Source organism: Tupaia chinensis, unplaced genomic scaffold (assembly GCF_000334495.1).
Source record: "Tupaia chinensis unplaced genomic scaffold, TupChi_1.0 Scaffold143755_1, whole genome shotgun sequence".
Classification (NCBI taxonomy): domain Eukaryota; kingdom Metazoa; phylum Chordata; class Mammalia; order Scandentia; family Tupaiidae; genus Tupaia; species Tupaia belangeri.
In genome coordinates, this window is record NW_006203604.1 from 402,096 (window position 1) to 422,059 (window position 19,964).

The 19,964-nt window shown below is 37.4% G+C and overlaps 1 protein-coding gene across 1 annotated transcript in view; it reads right to left on the bottom strand.

Annotated features, from left to right (window-relative positions):
- Positions 1-18,235, bottom strand: part of SPAG17 (sperm associated antigen 17) — a 235,151-nt gene extending 216,916 nt beyond the window's left edge. Inside the window, 1 exon segment of the mRNA XM_006164886.3 lies at positions 18,040-18,235. Within this exon segment, the coding sequence (XP_006164948.1) occupies positions 18,040-18,126 (87 nt within the window). The 5' untranslated portion in view covers positions 18,127-18,235.
- Between the last annotated feature and the right edge of the window lie 1,729 nt (positions 18,236-19,964).

Genomic DNA, 19,964 nt, shown 5'->3' on the forward strand with positions numbered 1-19,964 from the left:
TAAGATTTAACAGCGGAAGAGTAAGTTAAAGCATTAAGGAAAACATTGCAAACTAAGGTCACAGGCTTAGAGGCTTTGATGATCAAGTACAGAAAATGTGTCTACATGTAATGCAATCCTTTAACCATCAGCTGTGTTGCTGTTCTGTTGAAAGGTCTTCACTTATCATATATACAAAAAGTAGGAACAAAGTTTTTAAAAGGACCAGCAGATGGCATAATGGTTGCATAGCTAGACTCCCATGTAGTTGACCACAGTTCAAGTCCTGGACCTGGTGACTTAAAACTCATACTAGGCACATATGCATATGCATATACATGTTTGCCCAAAATCCCAAGAGGAGAATGGAGGAGAAGAGATTGTGGTGTGGCCATCCCTCCTGGGGCATGATTTCTCACTTTCTGTCTCTCTATCTCGTTCTCTCTTTCTCCAGCGAGGGCATGCACTCTATAGCACCCTAAAATCTTTCTTTCTAAAAAAAAAAAATTATCTTACCTATAAAGATCACATGCCTTTATAGTTAGGAAGCTCTGTTCAGTTTTAGGTATAAACCTAAAGAGGACTGAAGAGACGAAAGATTCACAGAATGGCAATTAAATGTGCCTGAAGAAGGAGTAGTTTTAAATAGGGGATTAACTAAAACAAATTTAAAGTAAAAAGTGAACAATATTGCAATAAAAATACATACAATGTAATTAAAAAGACTGACGAGTGACTTGTATTCTCATATATTACTGCCAAACATGTAAACTGGTGCAACCCTTCTGAAAAATTCTAAAGTAGTAGCTACTAAAGACATGCTTGCCCTATAGCCTAGCATTTTCAATCCTCAATATATATCTAAGAGAAATAAGTGTGTACGTTCAAAGAGAAATCCATATGAGACTTTTAGGGCAGTTCTATGTGTAATAACTCCAACTGAGAATGACAAGAATATCAATCAGCAGGAGAAGGCACAAGTAAATCATGGTATTAATACAACAGAAGACCAAAATGTTATAGAAAAGAACATACTAGTTATATATGTGACAACATATATGAATTTCATACACGTTGTATTGAGCAAAAGAGGTACATTGTGTTCTCTTACATAAAGTTCAAGAAATGGTAAACTAATTAATAGTGATAGAAGTTAGGATAGTGTTAACTCCCAGGCAGGTAAGTACTGACTGGAGTAAGGCATGAGGAAAGCTTGGTAAGTTTCATACCTTATATATGTTCTATTTAAAAGGCTTTACCTGGGTGGTAGATTATAGGGGTATAATTTATTAGGCTGGACATTTATTAATACTATTTGTTACACTTCATTAAAAAGGAAAACAATGATGGAGGATACATAGAATATTTAAAGAACAATTTAAAGAGTGGTGATTTGGATCAAATGACTGAATAGACCACTGCATTTTTTTTTTTCATTCTTCCAATTAAGACTGACTGAGTGTGTGGAGCCAGTCAGTAGTATAGTGGCAAAGGTGACTGTATCCCACATGGTTAAATGTACAGTTCGAGCCCTGGACCTACTGACTTAAAACACACTCTAGGAATGTGTGCATGCATGCCCAAAATCCAGAGAGGAGAATGGAGGAGAAGAGAATGACATGGCCATTCCCTCTGGAGGGTGCTTTCTCACTTTCTCTCTCTATCTCTGGTTCTCTCTCTCTCCAGTGAGCACATGTACTTTGTGGTAAACAAACAAAGAAAATTGACTGAATGTGTTCCAAGAACTATGCTACAGAGAGGTGACCCAAATTTCATGACTTACTTCTTGTGCTTGAGAAGTTCATAGTCAAGTGAGAGAAAAAACTCATTAAAGAACTCAAACATGGGGCCAGCAGGTGATGTGTTGGTTAACTGCCAATTGCAGTTTGAATCCCAAACCTGGAGGCTTTCTTTCTCTCTCTCTCTCTCTCTTTCTCTCTCATGAGTGCATGTGCCCTATAGCAAATTAAAAAAAATAATGATAATAAATGCAATTAAATAAATAATTCTTAAAAAACAATCTCAAACATGTAAGTACCATCATTATGATACATGTAAGTGCTATGGGAACATGACAAATTGACCATGGAAAATGGGAAGTCAATGATAGTTTCATAAAGGAAGTACACTTGATTTGTGACTTTAAGAATCATAGGAAGCTCAATGAGTGATGGCAGAGAAGAATGAGTACCCCACATAAAATATCCTGTATGCTCAAAGCACAACATTTTCTAGCAGTTTTGAGTTGTCTAGTTGTTTAGTGTCACAGGTTATCTAGATAAATGAGGAAAGATGAGTCTAGAACGGAGGTAGGAAAGATTGTGAAGGGCCAAGTGCATAATAATAAGGATTAAGACTGAAACAGGGAGAATGTAATAATATTGGCATTATAGAAAGACAACCCAGGTGGTTGTGCAGAGGGAACATAGATGTGAAGGTGGTGCAGATAATCACTGTGCCAACTGATGGTGAGCATAGCATACAGGTTGGTAAATGGTATGAAATTAACTGTGGTAAGTGGTAAAATTAAGAATATAAAATATCTCTACTATGAAAATTATAAAAACTGAAGAAAGAAAGGGGAAAAGTACAAAAAATGAAAAGGTGTCCCCTGTCCATAAATTAGAAGATTCAATAGCGTCAAGATGCTGATACTTTCCAAAGTGATCTAATGCCACTCCTATCAAAACCCAGCAACATTTTTCACCGAAATAGAAAAACAATAAAAAAATTTATCTGAAATTACAAAAGATCCCAAATCACTAAAGTTATACTGTGCACAAAAGAATAAAATTGAAGGCATCTCATTACCTGATTTTGAAATATATTACAAACCACAATAATCAAAACAGAATGGTACTGGCACAAAAATGAGCACAGAGATCAACAGAACAGAATACATAATTCAGAAATACGTCCAACAATATATAGCCAACGGAGTTCTGACCAATGTCACAAGACGATCCGGTGGAGAACACAGTCTTTTCAATTAATGGTGCTGGAAAAACTAGATATCTACTGGTAGTAGAATGAAACTAGACCCCTTTTCTTCACCATTTACAAAAAGTAACACAGAAAGGATTAAAGCCTTAAACATAAATCCCCGAACTATAAAACCACTTAAAGAAAATACAGGGGGAAAATCTTCAAAATATTAGAGTAGGCAAAGATTTTTAAAATAATACCTCTAAAGCATAGGCCACAGCACTGGAAATAGACAAGTGAGGTTGTATCAAGCCAAAAATCTTCTCTACAACAAAGAAAACAATAAATAAAGAGAAAACCCACAGAATGAGAGAAAACATTTGCACACTTTATACTTCAGATAAAGGATGGATAAACAGAATATACAAGAAACTCAGCTCACCAGCAAAAAATCTAATAATCCAATTTAAAAATGGGCAATTGATCTGAACAAACTAATTTCTTTTTTTTTTTCCATTTTTTTTGAAGAGGTTTTTGCTATAGGGCGCCTACGCTCGCCAGACAGACAGAGACAGAGAGACAGAAAGCGAGAAATCACCCCCTAGGGGGGATGGCCACACCGCAATCCCTTCTCCTTCATTCTCCTCTCAGGATCCTGGGCATGCACGCACACGTGCCCGGCATGAGTTTTAAGCCACTGGGTCCAGGATGCAAACTGCGGTCGACTATGTGGGAGTCCAGCAACATAGCCATTATGCTAACTGCTGGTCCCAACAGACTAATTTCAAAGGAAGAGATACAAATAACTAAAAAACATATTTAAAAATGTCTGACATCTCTTATCATAAGGGAATGCAAATCAAAGTATCACCTAATCCCAGTCAGAATGACCATTAAAAAAAATTAAAAATCAAATAAGTACTGGCAAGGTTGCAGAGAAAGGGGAACTATGTGCACTGCTAGTAGGAATGTGAATTAGTACAGTAATTATGGAAAACAGTATTGAAGTTCTGCAAATATCTAAAAATAGAACTACCATATGGGCTAGTAATCACTCTTGGGTATTTACCTAAAGGACAAGAAACTACTCTGTTGGAGAGACATTTACACACTTATGCATATTGTAGCACTAGTTGTAATAAGTAAGACACAGTATTAATCTAAATGATCAAAAACTGATGAATGGATAAGGAAAAATGTAGCACATATACACAATGAAATACTATGCCATAAAGCACAACAATATTCCATTATTTGACACACAGTGGATGAAACTAGAAAATAATGCTAAGTGAAATAAGCCAGGCCATGAAAGACAAATAGTGTATTTTCTGATTAACATATACCAAACGTCTGCAGTTTGTAGTAGAAACAGAAGGACTTGATAGTATAAAAGCCGAGAGATTAACAACAGATACTACAAACTGCATAGGGGAAGGTGGGTGGGAAGGCTCAGGAGAAAACGATTAAAAGACACAAAAAATACACGTAAAGAAGTGGAATAGTTTATGAAAAGATGTACTATAGAAGAGGAAAAATGTCATTGACAATTCAATATATACTTTAAAAAACCAAGTAAAGCTATTATCAAATGTGCATAATGTTCAGTGTTGAAGATGAACATATTCTCTTTGATTTGATCATTATACACTATGCATGCTTTGACAAACTATACTGTACTCCATAAAGATGTACAGCAATTATATGTAAACCAGGAACAACAATTTTAAAAGTGTAAAATCTAATATAAACACAAATCGATCATTATAGATGTTATCACAATCACTGATAACTGTGCTTCCTGGCATTATGACACCATGGAAACTTCCTCAGCATAGTCTATAGGTCTTGGCTACGCCACAGTGGGCAGCTACATTTCACATCCTTTGCTAAGCACTCCTGGCTTATAAAGGAATACCAGTTAATCATCAACTTTAAACTATTTGCTTTTGACTAATTTTTATTTTTACTTTAAATAATGATGCAATCCAATTCTTGTGTATGTAGTTTTTTAGTATATAGGTAATATGCACACACACACACACACACACACACACACAAATTTGCGATATTTAAAATAAAAATCCACATGAACAAACTTCAAAATCTAGATATGTTTCTTTCTATTTGGAAACAAGTAAATATTATAAAGCTGTATGCAATTGAAGAAGAAAAAAATGATCAGCCACAATGTGAAGCATGTTCTGATAACATGCAAAATGTTTACAATAAAAGTAAGTAATTTGTATTTCTAAAATAAAGAAAAATTTGAGCCACCAAACAAACTTAATTAAATCATTATTGCTAGTGATATAAATGTTGGATACAAATGAAGATCAGTTTGTATCGTTAAAAGTTAAACATATGCGACCAGCAGATGGCAGAGTGGTTACATTGTTGGACTTCTGCACGGCTGATCCTAGTTTGAGTCCTGGACCCAGTGGCTTTAAAATCATGCTGGTCACATGTGCATGCATGCCCAAAATCCTGGGAGGAGAAAAGAGGAAAAGGGATTGCTGTGTGGCCATTCCCCTGGGGGGGGGGGTGATTTCTCACTTTCTCTCTCATTGTCTCTCACTGTCTCTCTCTAGCAAACACACTTACCCTAAAGCAAAAAAAAAAAAAAGTTGAACAGGCAAAATACACTTTAAAAAAAAAGCCATAATTATAATGGTTTGTTAAAGTTCATGTTTCCGATGAAAACATTTTGTAATTATTAATGAAAAAAATTTAAATAATATTATAAATCAGTTTCATGCATTAAATTACTTGAAATAAAATCTTTTTATCAAAATATGTCAATACAGTAAGTGAAAAAAATTTCAAAATATTTATACAGAACTCTTAATACCATCTATTGAGTACTTAAGCTTAAGTGAGCATTATCAGACATGAAATACTTAAACTTCAAAAAGTGATATCTACAAATAGATCATTACCTTGGAGATATATAGTCTTGATTTTGCCAAAGCACTTATCTACTAAAGTGAAAAAGCAACCTTTGGAAAATACATAAATCAAAGCCACAAAATTTTAATCACAACTGATAAAGCTTTCAACATTTTACGTAAAAGTATTTTTTAATAATACATGATATGCAAAATTCAAGATGCTGAAGATACTAAAATGTTTTCTGTTGATGTGGTGAAGCTAGACAGAACAGTATCTGTGATATCTCAAACCATGTCATTGGTTACCAAGAAGAAAAATGGTTTCAGTGACAAGTTATTTATATGAAAACAGTGCCAGGATGGTGACATGAAGACTGAAACTTTAGCCAACGATTTTAGAAAAAAGTTCCAGATGTTTTGTTTTAATCCTAAGTCACTATATCTAGATGGCACAATAAAAGATATAAATCAAATAAATCAATATAAACACTTTCTTGACAAGTTTTCTATTCACTACGATATATCAAGTAAACATGAGAGACAATTAAGTATTACACCTGAAGAGAGCTGGGGATCAGACATTAGAAAACTATTAGGAACCTGCTGGGCGTTCTACAGCACTACAATTGAAAACACAGAGTGAAAACTGTGGTAAGCCTTCTATGTCCCTTTCATGTGAATTGCGAAGTGAGGGTAGTTGAGCATTAAGAAAATGAATGAACTTTTATGGATTTGGCTTTAATAAAATATTCTAACAGAAATGTCAATACTTTGTTAGCTTTACTGGTAAGAAATATAAAATGTTGTTCATATAATATTAATAGAGCAAACTATGTAAAGAAGCAGATATCTAGAAACAAATTAATAAAAGAGGGCTAGCTCCATAACCTAGTGGTTAAGGGAGCCAGATCTCATACAACTGACTGCAGTTTAAATCCCAGCCTTGACAGATTGAAAAACATGTTGGGCACGTGTGCATGCGTACTCAAAATCCAGATGGGATGGAGGAATGAAAGAGAAGGGATTATGGTGTGATGATGCCCCCATGAAAGAGTGCTTTCTCACTTTCCCTCTCTGTCTCCCTGTCTCTAACGCCTTCTGCCAATTTAAAAAAAAGAGAGAGAAATGGTACAGTTTGAAAGAAAACAAAATAAATAATCAAGTCCAAGGAAAACTCTGATTAATAAATTGTATAAAAATGGGTTTATTATTTAACAGAAATGAAAGAAATTATAATGAATTATTAATCTCTTTCAACTTTTGGTTACAAACTATAGCCATGCTATGTTATATAACAAAGTGGATAAAAGGTGATAAAAAATTTATAAAATTAATAAAATTAATGCTAATAATATAAATTATAAAATTTATAAGTTTTATAAAACTATTTCATAAATAAAACTTTATAAAATTAATTTATAAAAAGCTAATTAAATATAATATTGCAAAAAATCATCTTATGACCTAATTAAGTATATAAAAATCTCATAAAGTCTTATGAGGGCAAGAAAAGTTTTCAACATAATTACCACAAGTTCAGCAAAAGCTGAAAGGACTTTCAGTAGGAGGACCAATATTATTGATACTGGGAGAAATCTCCACGACAGAGAAGCACAGATTACGCGTTGACTATTGATCTAAAAGAAAAGTTAAGGAAGAGCATGTTCTCCATCTCACATCACAGCTAAGGGTGACGTTTAGGAAGTGAAAGCCACATCAATCTGAAAACTGCACGGAAGTTACTGAAAACCAAATGATTTTGAAAACATTAGGTAAATCTGATGAATGACATATAATATAAATAATATCATCTGGCAAGCAATTTTATAAGTTATACATACTTTAGTGTAAAATAGAAATAAAAAGTGATTAAAACATTTTTTATTTATGTGTTGGCTTATGCATAACTCTGATAGTTGTTAAGATATTTAAGAAAATTTTCCCTGGCTGAATGGAGGCATGGCAAGAGCTTAGAATTTATTATAATGGTGTTATTAGAAATTATGGGAGTTGAAAAGGAACAGAAGTAGAGAAGTAGAAGCAACATGAATTGATTACTAATTTGATACAAGAAGGATGACTTTTAACCTCATTGAACAGGTCAACACAAAGGAGGAGGTAGAGGCATTATGAGGGAGGTTAACAGGTTCAGTTTCTAAGAGTCTGAAGTACACGTATAACATCCACATGAGTAGTAATAACAATTATAAATATTTATATCAGGCTAAGTAGTGTTCATACATTATTTGATTTTCTCACTATTCTTGTAAACATCATAAAACTACTACTATCAGGACCAGCAAGTGGCATAGTGGTTAAGGTGTTGACACTCCCACATGGCTGACCATGGTTCAAGTCCCAGACCTGGTGGCATGATTCCCTTCTCTCTCTGTGTCTATCTCTGGTCAAATTAAAATAAATGAATATATACATAAAATTAAATAGATACAATAATTCTAAATAAATAAATAAAGTTAAAAAAATAAAATTACTACTACCAAAAGTTTCTTTGTACTGAGCACCTACTATCCTTTCATTCAATAAATGTTAGTTATTGGAACCCCTCTCTATATTTCAGACACTTTTGGGGGCTGGCAGTGCATCAGTAAACAAGACAAAGCTCTGCCATCATGGTGCTTACATCCATGAAAGAAGGGTGACAAGAATGACATAAATATAAATAGATCAGTAACCAAACCAGGATATGTGGATAGAGTGTGATACTGTAGTTAAAATAGGGTGGTTTAGGGAAGGTGGAATTTGTCAGAATGCTGAAGGAAAGGTAGAAGTGACTCATGTGACTATCTAGGGAAGGGTCATTTCAGGCAGAGGTCATAGCAAGAGCAAATGCTCTAAGGTAGTAGTGATGTCTTTTCTGATAGATTTGAAGATCAGCAAAAAAGCCAGTGTGGTGATAGTAGACAGGGAGGAATGGGTGAGTCATAAAAAATAAGATAAGGTGGGGCCGGCAGGTAGCATGGTGGTTAAGAGTGCTGGACTCCCACGTGGCCAACCATGGTTCAAGTCCTGGACCTGGCAGCTTGCTTTCTCACTCTCTCTCTCATTCTCTCTCCCATTCTGTCCCTCTCTGGTCAAATATAAATGAATGAATGAATACATAAATAAAGTCAAGTAAAAAAATTCTTTGAAAAAAAAAATAAGATAAAGTTTATAGTGCTTGGCAGAAGCCAGACATAGCATCTTTTAGATATAGCAGAGCATCAGGATGCTATTTTAAGTCTTACGTATTAAAAGAACCTCTGGGGCTGCTGTATGGGGACCAGAAACCAAGACAGCAAGAATGGGAGTAAGCAACTAAATTCTTAAAAATCTCAAGCTATTTGTAGGGTAGACAAGAAATGACTGTGGCTTAAATTAGGGTGTAGCACTGGGGGTAATGCCAAGTGAATAGTATTTTGATACATTTCTAAGGTGAAACCAACAGGAGTTACTGGAGAATTGTTTATGGGGTGCACACAAGGAGGAAAAAACTATGAATACAAGGTTTGGGGCCTAAATGGCTATTTGGGTTTGTGGAAACAGTACTTAACAAGAAAATGAAACTTGTTGGAGAATAGGGTTGAAGTGGAAAATCTTGAGTTTAGCTTTAGATGTGTGAAGTTTGAGATGCAGTCATTTCTTGGTGTCTTGGAACCAGGAGATTGGTTCCAGGACCAAAGCAGTTGGTTTATCCATAGATGTGGAAACTGTGAGTATGGAGGACCAACTGTACCACATGCTAGATACCTTTCAATGCTCTCAACAAGGTTTCCAGTATCTGCAAGGGAAATATGACTACCATTCTTGTTTTGTCGATGTAGTAACTAATATTTGGAGGTCTTTAAATTATCATGACCAACTAGTTGGGCCAGATTCCAGTGCTCAAAAGAGAAAACAGGCCAGGAGGCTGAGACAGTAATATATCATCAGTGAATTTAACTCAGCAGGTTTGTTGAAAACCACTATGTGCTTATCACTATTAGGTGCTGTAGCCAGGAAGGAAAGGATTAGAAATATTAAATTTTGCTGCCCTCCAGGCATTTGCAATGCTGTAAAACAATGTTGATATAGTAGATGATACTGAAATAACTGGGCAACAACTCAAATTAGGCAACAGTTAAGGTAACAATCACTGAAATAGTTTAACAAAAGGAAAGTCAGTGAGGACCACAGTGGTATGACTTGAGCAATTAAAAAAAAAAAAATACAGGGAAGGAAAGGAGTTGAATGGAGGCAGGGCGATCTTCAACTGAGAAACTGCACGGGAGAAACAGTATGTAACTGGGACACTACAGAAACTACTCTACTGGGTAGAGGGAGATAAAGATTAACGGGCAGAGAAAGGCTATATGAGGCAGGACTGTGTAAGCTGGGCAGAACACCTTTGATTTCATCCTATGGGAACTGGGAGCCAGTGATGGTTTCTATGGCTAGAGCTGAAACACGGTCAATGTTCACCATTTCTTAACTAATATTTTCCTAAGATGTTGCCAAACTCATATTGGCAACATTTTCATTTTACTTATATTTAATATTTTTTCATTTGCAATAAAAATGATCACATATAACATCTAGGTGGATATTTTGACATACTAATTCCCTTCAGTTCCAAACTCATTCACATAATGCATTTTTGTCCAAAAAGAGAAATTATAATGTGAGGTTATGAAAAGTCCATTTCCCTCTTAACATTCTTCCTAGCAACTCAGTTGTTTTCCTTGGCTTTTATTAAAACAACCTTTGTGTGAACTGGCAATTTGTTTTGTAAATATCAATGAAAGCAGATTTCAGAAAATACAGTAATAAAAACCAACCCAATTTCAGAAATACGCTTACTGCCAGACATCAGTCTTCAGCTCATAGTATGAGTATTTCCAGTAAGTCTTAAATACACATTAACATGAGAAATAACTTACTGTTTAAGATTTTTAAAAAAGTTGAAAAACCTTCACTGCCTCTCAAACTTGTTCAGGGGTTCTGTCCAATAAAATGCATTTCCCTTTTTGATAAACCACATTTATAATCATTTCAAGCACTTCAATTCAACTGAACAACTTTTTTCCCAAAAAAATCCTACCCAGACTCAGTTATTATCTTACTATCTATATATTTTATGGCTTTGTTTATTTAAGAGATCTGGTTTATTAACATTTCAGCAATACCTATCCTGAACCCATATCCACTTTCCAAAACTTTACAAGAATTAAAAGCTTTGTTCAAGACTCTGGGAACCTTTATTACTATTTTCCAAGTGTGCACAACTCAGTCATTGTCATTAGAACTACATTTAATAAGAGAAAAATATTATTCCTTAACTGGTATAATGAGGAAAGACTATGAACCAAAGATTCTAGAGAACTACAACTTGAAATGCCTCCTGGTTGGCAGATGAAATATCTCTGAAAAGTGAAATGGAATCATTGCACAGATTTTTTTTCAGGGCACTATCGCAATAATCCCATATATCTGCTGTGATACCTTTTTTTATTGGGTTGTTGGAAAAGTCACGACATATTTTTCTATGTAAAAATGTGTCGTGACTTTTCTGACAACACAATATATAGATGTTTCCTGACCTCTCCTCTTTTTTTTTTTTTTTTTTTTAGAGATTTTCACTGTAGGGCGCGTGCGCTCGCCAGACAGACAGAGAGAGACATAGAGACAGAAAGCGAGAAATCACCCCCCAGGGGGGATGGTCACGCCGCAATCCCTTCTCCTCCATTCTCCTCTCGGGATCTTGGGCACGCACACACACGCGCCCGGCGTGAGTTTTAAGCCACCGGGTCCGGGACACGAACCACGGTCGACTACGTGGGAGTCCAACGACATAGCCATTACGCTAACTGCTGGTTCCCCTGACCTCTCCTCTTGAAAGCACCTCATTCTACTAACTGTGCTGGTTTCCATAATATAGAGTTTTCCATATTTCAAAGGAAATCAGTGAATTGTTTCATTATATCACTTGAGTGTATACCATGTACCTAAAACCATTGTAGGGCACATGTAAGTAGTCTAAGATGTAATCATTAGTACTTTATGTTCTACTTGTAGTCTATAAAACATGAAATGATGGCAAATAACTCAAGGCATTTTATAACTACTAATAGTACAAACTTATACGATAGAGCCTAGAGCTTAAGTGAGAGAAGATAAATGAGTGTGAAGGCTGTTAGGAAGCTTACTGCAAGACATGGCTTATAAGGGCCTCAAAGAATAGGAAGAACTGGAATAGAAAGGTGAAAGTTCATTTCAAGCAGAGGCCGTTATGATTCTTAGACCAAGAGGGAGGGAGGGAACTCATTTGCTGAAGACTTATTAGATGTTATGAGCTATAGAAATATTTATGAAATGAAATGAAATAAGTAATAAAAATGACCACAGTTAATAATCACAGCTAGCCTTTGAGGTGGATATTACTTTTCTATCCGACAAGGAGAATAAGGCTCATGGGGATGGGAGTAAGGAAAGTTGCTCTAAGTTATCCATCACACAACTGAGACTCAGTATTCAATACCTATGTCTTCTGGTCCCAGAGTTGAGATTTCTCCAGTAACTCTCTGCTTCCTTGATGTGGCTACACTATAGTGGGCAGACCTTCTCATACTTAGCAATTGAGTTTCATGATTAGATGGGGCCAGATTAGAAAGGCTGAAGAAGGCAGCCTGATTAGACTTTGATAATCACAGTTTTTGAACTGGGAATTAGCATAGTATTACACTGTTAAGGAAAGATAAATTTAGAAAAGACAAGTGATTTGATCAATAAAACTAAGTAATTTACCACAGGATTTAAAGAAAAATGCATGTAAAATCATCATAAATACAAGTTTATGGATATATAATACATATAAAGATGTAATTTGTGACATCAATTACACAAAGTATGGGGGAGAGAACTGTAAAGGAGTACAATTTTTGTAAGCAACTGAAATTGAATTGACTATCAATTTAAGATAGTTATAACTTTGTAATGTTATATGTAATCCTCACGGTAACCATAGAGAAAAAATATATATAGAATATGAAAGTATTTCAAGACATTTGTGGAAAACAGAATCAGGGTATGTATCAATTTTAATACAAAAATTTTTGAAATCCATGCAGTTTTTTTTTAATAAAATGCATTTTCCATGAACTTTTTAAAGACTCAACATATATACAAAAGAAAATGAGGGGCCTGCAGTTCCATGGTAGGTAAAGCAATTGGATCTCACATGGTCAACCCTAAAGTTTGGCTGCTTGAAAAACACACTGATCATGTGTGTGTACATGCCCAAAATCCCGGAAGGAGAGAGAAATGGAAGCAATGGGATTAGAACAAGACAATTCCCCAAGTGGGGTGCTTTCTTTTTTTTTTTTGGAGAGATTTTTGCTATAGGGTGTGTGTGCTCGCCAGACAGACAGAGAGAGACATAGAGACAGAAAGCGAGAAATCACCCCCCAGGGGGGATGGTCACGCCACAATCCCTTCTCCTCCATTCTCCTCTCGGGATCTTGGGCACGCACACACACGCACCCGGCGTGAGTTTTAAGCCACCGGGTCCAGGACGTGAACTGCAGTCAACTACATGGGAATCCAGCAACATAGCCATTACGCTAACTGCTGGTTCCCAAGGTGGGGTGCTTTTTCACTTTCTCTCTCTTTCTCTCTTTCACTCTCTCCAGCAAGTGCACATGTCCTCTGGCAAATCAAAATATATAAAGAAAAAAGAAAATGATAAGGGAATCAAAACATACCAATACCAAAAATCAACTCAATAAAAAGACAGTATCAGAGGTAGTGAGGAACGAAAACTTTATAAGTCATGCAGAAAAACAACGAAATAAGTATTTTCTTCAGTAATTACTCAAAACATAAATTAAACTCACCAAGAAACAGAGATAGTCTGAATATATTAAAAAATTTTTTAAAGACCAGGATTCAACTATATAGCATCTACAGATATTCTTTTTAGATCTAAGGACATATAGAGGTTGAAAGTAAAATGCAAATAATAACCGGGACACGAACCGCGGTCGACTACGTGGGAGTCCAGTGACATAGCCATTACGCTAACTGCTGGTTCCCCGGAGACAAGGATTTTTATAGTGATAATAATGTCAGTTTCCTAAGAAGATAAAATAATTACAAACATGTATGTGCCAAACATCAAAGATCCTACATGTAATAAGCAAGGTTGTCTAAATTGAAGGGGAAAATGGCACTATAATTTTGGTAGGAAACATCAATATTCCACTTTTTTGAGAGAGATTTTTGCTATAGGGCACATGTGTTAGCTAGAGAGGCAGAAAGACAAAGAGAAAGGGAGAAATCACTCGACAGAGAACATGACCTGTCACAGTCCCTTCTCCATTCTCCTCTCAAGATTTTGGGCATTCACACACACGTGCCTGGCATGGATTTTAAGCTGTTAGGTCAGGGGCTCAAACCACGGTCAGCCATGTGGATGTTCAGTGCCTTAACCACCGTGCCACCTTTTAGCCCTCAATATTCCACTTTAAATAATAGTTAGAACAATTAGGCAGAAAATCAGTAAGAAAATAAAGAATGTGGGGACCAGCAGTTGGCATAATGGCTATGTTGCTAGACTCCCATGTAGTTTACCATGGTTTGAGTCCCAGACCTGGTGGCTTAAACTTACACCAGGCGCATGTGTGTGCATGCCAAAGATCCCAAGAGGAGAATGGAGAAGGGATTGCGGTGTGGCCATCCCCCTAGGGGGTGAATTCTCGCTTTCTGTCTCTCTGTCTCTCTCTGTCTTTCTGGTGAGCACATGCACCCTATAGCAAAAACCTCTCCAAAAAGTAAAAATAAAGAATGTGAACAACTGCAGACCAATTGACTCTAATAAGCATATATGTTAGCCAATAGCAGAATATATATTTCTCCAAATGCACATGGAACAGACTCCATGATAGATCATATATTAGACCACAAAGTAAGTCTTCATACAGTTAGAAAAGTTGAAATCAGAAAGAACACTTTTCTGATCATAATGCAATGAAACTATAATAGGAGAAGGAAAACTGGAAAATTTACTTATATGTGGACATGAACACATTCTTAAATGACCAACAGTGAAAAAAAAAATTCAAGAGAAATTGGAAAATACTTTGAGATCAGTGAAAATAATAATACAAAAACACAGGGTGCAGCAAAAGGCAGTGATAGGAGGGAAATCTACAACAGTAAATGCTCCTATAAAAAAATAAGAAAGTCCTCAAATCCGCTACAATATACTAAAAAGTTGACAATTATTTCATTGTGAAAACACAGCACAAAATACCATAGTCTCCCCTTATCTGTGGGAATATGTTCTAAGATCCCCATGGATGCCTGGAACCATGGGAAGGACTGAATCCTATATATACTATGATTTTTTCCCACACGTAGATACCTATGATAAAGTGTAATTTATAAATTAAGCACAGTAAGAGATTGACAATCATAACTAACAATAATGAAAAACAATTATAACACTATGCTACGATAATAGTTGAATGTGGTCTCTTTCGAAATATTTTATTGTATTTATGGTACCACCTATTTTTGAACTATAGTTGACCTTGAGTAAGAAATCATAAAAAGCAAAACCATGTATAAGGTACAAAGCCAATTCACTAAACCAAATAGTGAACTTATTTATTATTTTTAAAGTCTAATGCTGCCCAATACGAACTTGAGTTTAAAACTGCTATTGATTTGGGGAACCAGCAGTTAGTGTAATGGCTATGTCGCTGGACTCCCACGTAGTCGACCGCGGTTCGTGTCCCGGACCCGGTGGCTTAAAACTCACGCCGGGCGCGTGTGCTTGCGTGCCCAAGATCCCGAGAGGAGAATGGAGGAGAAGTGATTGCGGCGTGACCATCCCCCCTGGGGGGTGATTTCTCGCTTTCTGTCTCTATGTCTCTCTCTGTCTGTCTGGCGAGCGCACGCGCCCTACAGTGAAAATCTCTCCAAAAAAAAAAAAAAAGTAAAAAAAAACTGCTATTGACTTGGACCTTTCAATGAACTAACTATAAAATCCAGGTTATGGAACACTGGAGGAATGATTTTCTTCTTCCCTATCCCCAACAAACATACATACACACAAGACATGTACTAGCACACACACTTAAAAACATACACCTGCACATGAGCAACAAATATATAGAAGTAAACTCTCTGGGAACTAAAACGATTCCATTTTTTTTTGGGTACACACATGCAAAGCACTTTGCTAAACTCTATGAACCAGGAATTCACACACCTATAGTCATCTTTAATCCAGAGCCAGAGTCTATCTATTTCATTGGTGCTTAGGGAATGTCTCTGGCTTGGACAGGTGAGTTAATTTGGGCATTTTCTTTTTGGGTCAGACCCAAAATCAAGCTGAGAAAAAAATATGAAAGGAGGTAGAGAGTAGTTGTCTTTTCCCTGCAATAGGAAAATATGTATTCCAACAAACCAAAGCAAATTGAGTTCATTCTTTGTAGTTACAACTACATATTATTTTGAGTTCAAATTCTTTCTATTAATACATAAGATTTATTGAAATTATACTGTTTGAGTAGGATCAAGAAAGTTGAATATTATTTCAGGATTTCAAGCCATAAGGAAAAATAGTGCCTGTAGGTTTTCCATTCAACTGGGAAAATTATAGCTTTATATTTGCAACACTAAAGCTAGTGCACTGTCAGCACCTTCATCAAACTCCGTTGTTCAGCAGTTTATAATTCAAGCAGAAACGTTCCCTCCAAGCCCAAACTTGGCCTACACAATCTCAAAAATGGAGAAAAATTATTTTGGCTAGTGCTGATTTATAAAAGCGAAAGAGAGGGTGCTTTTACAAAGTGCTTTGAAAAACATCTTTGAGAATTTGAGAATGTAACTGGGGATTACTGAGTTGACATCCTTCGTTCCTAAAATTATAGAAATGAGCCAAAGTTCTATGACGTCATGTCACTATCAGCAGTATCATAATTATTTCATCAAACTGTTCATTAGAACTAATGTCCATATCGGACAGATATACTGTTCCTAGAGAAATAAAAAACAATTATAGTGGAAAATAAGGACAAACGGGTAAAAATTTTTCATGAGGGCAACATAAGACTTTAGATCCATTTTTTTTCCTTTAGATACTGTATAACTTTTTAACATATAATCTACTCACATATAAAATGAAAAAAAATAATTTCCAGTTTTCATAATAGTTTACTATAACAGGCTGTAATTTCCAAAAACAATCTCCCCCTCCCCCCCCCAAATGCTAACCTGGACTCGGAACAGCTTAGTATAACTTTTTAACATATAATCTACTCACATATAAAATGAAAAAAAAATTTCCAGTTTTCATAATAGTTTACTATAACAGGCTGTAATTTCCAAAAACAATCTCCCCCTCCCCCCCCCAAATGCTAACCTGGACTCGGAACAGCTTAGTGTAGAAGTGGACTTCCAGCTATAGGTGACAAGGAAGCGCTTTGGGCTCCCCAGTCGTTGAAGGTGAGGTAGGTGGTTGGGGTGGTTGGGGTAGTTGGAATGAGGCACTAGGCAATTCTAGTGCCTAGTGCAATTTGAAGTCATGTGGCAGATGGGTAATAGACTGTCAGGTGTCTCTGTGGCATCCCATGAATGAGTCTGGCAACCAAACCTTCAAAAACCCATCTAACCTGTGACACAGTGGGATGAGGGCATTACACAAGAGAGTATCCTTTGCGATCCACGGCTCATTTGTATTAAGTACTATACATTGTTAACCTAAGCACTCAGTTGAAATACCTGTTTTTACTCAGCATTTACTAAACCCTTCTTTGGGGGCAGGTCACAGATGATTTGGCAAAATTCCTGTCCTTTGGATGACAGGAGGAAGCAAACAGGTCATAAACAAAACTCAGATGTAGTTGTGGAGCGCCATCTGACGACCTTACTGAAAAGGGTCTTGAGTCAGACTCTCCTAATCTCTTCCCACCCGGTACCTCTCACCTCTCACCAGCTTCGCACTGACTCACCTGGGGGGCGTTTTCTTCCTTGTCCCCACCCCCCACCCCAACGTTCACCGGTTATGGGACTCTGCGCAGGAGGCGAGGGTGCGCTGGAGCGGGACCAGAGCGCCAGGGAGAGCGGGACTAAGGACTGAGTTTTCCGAGGGAGGGCGGTGCGGGCGTCGGGAAGAGATGGCAGCCTGGCAGCCTGGCCGCCTGGCCTGGGACCGTCTGGCGGGGCTTCTGGCCAGAGACGACGTGCTGGGCTCAAGCCTCACCTGATTGAAGTGTGCAGCTATGAGCGACGGTTCCCAGGCCTTGGAATTGGTACTCCCAATCCCGCCTTTCTCCTTCTTGGGTGCCATGCAATAGACGGGAGGAGCATTGGCCTCTACACTGTGCTCAGGCCCGGCCTAAGCGTCCCCGCTGCCCCAGTAACCGAAGCCACGCCCCGTTCCTGAACCAGTTCAGCTCTCCGCCCCCAAGCCTGTTCTGAAGCTTCTGGTCAACCGCTTCCGTCGCCATAGCAACGGAGTTCCTTAGCGCTCCGCCGCTTCCAGGCCGGACTCCTATTTCCCCAGTTAAATTTTAGGGTTTTTGGGCAGGAGGCAGAAACGAGGCTAGCCTCGGGTTGGTTAGGCTCCTTTCTTTTACTTCCTTCGACTCTCTACTCTGGAAATCCCTAGAAACTCAAAATCCCCGGAATTCTTCCCGGGACTCTTCCACCAAGATTTTTTTTTTCCTGGTCCTGAGTAATCTAGAAAGGAGTACTGAGCCCCTCAGGAAGCAGCCCATGCTATTTGATCAGCCTGCCCAAGTATTCCTTATATTAAGCCAGATTTGTCTCCTGATCTCCATCCTCTGCTCTGGCCTGTATTAACCAAATGTAATCCCGCATCCACGTGATCCTTTTGCTTTTGTGTTTCATCTGTGGTAACCAACCACAGTTCCTGTAAACTGTCTTCCTTTGATAAGTAAGAACCTTTTTTCGCACACCACTCTCTTCTATATTTACATCCTGCTTAGACAATTTGCCCAAACAAGGATATATATGTAAAATTTGTTTTTTAAGTCCTGGCCATATGCTGTACATGGTTATTTCATTTAATTCTCACAATTTTGTCCCCAACTCCTCAGCCTGTGATTGATGGCACCAGGATTAGAATCTGAAATAATCCAAGTCCCCAAACTAACCTCTTACATGACTGCCTACTACTATTTTAAGCCTGGTAAAATGAGAAACACCCTCCCTTTGGGGAGGGGGAGCTAGATTTACTTATTCATTACATATTACAATCAGAAAAATTTTAGGATAACTGAGGCAAAGGTATTTTGTTGTCTCTAGTGCATACAGAGTGCCAAAGACTTGTTTGTCTAGAGACAAACTTCAGTTACCCCACTGGGCTAGGGATGACTAAACTATATATGACCTCAGTTTAACAAACCGTGGGCTTTGTGACCTTCCAGACTTCCCAGGGGTGAAAGTTTTGTTTTGTTTTTAAGGTTTTTACCACAGGACCCCTATGCTTACGGAAGAGACACAGTGAGAGGGAAAGTGAGAAATCACCCCGGGGTGGAAATCTGGGGGGATGGCCAAGCTGCAATCCCTTCTTTCCCCTCCTGAGGCGCTGGGCATGTGCGTGCACACATGCCTGGGATGATGCTCAGGCTCTGGTCTGGGACTCAACTGCTGTCAACAATGTGGGAGTGCAGTGCCTTAACCATGATACCACCTGCTGGCCCCATGTTCTAACCGTTTTAATTGGTTCCTTTAAGGAAGAAATTGTTGAAGGGGGTGGGATAGTGATATTCTAGTCGCTACTATCTTACTTCAGGAGAGGCAGTTTTAATGATGAGGACTCTTTTCAACTCTTGGTCATGATTTGCACCATCGAAGGGAATTCCTCCTTCTATACAGATATGAAAGACAAACAATTTACCGAAACAATCTTTCACACCCCCCCAAAACAAAATCCAAGTTTTCCTTTCTTATTGTGATTTGGATAATTTAGATCCATTCAGCCTCGCTAGCCACATTTATGATCTGAAAGTCCTCTTTTCTTTTTTTCTTTAAAAATACTTTTCTTTATTTGTGATAGAGCACAGGCACACACATGAAAGATACAGAAGTAACCTCCAAAGGGTCTGGCCTCATTGCCATTCCCGTCTTCCTCCACTTCCTTAGCCTTTCAAATCTTGGGCA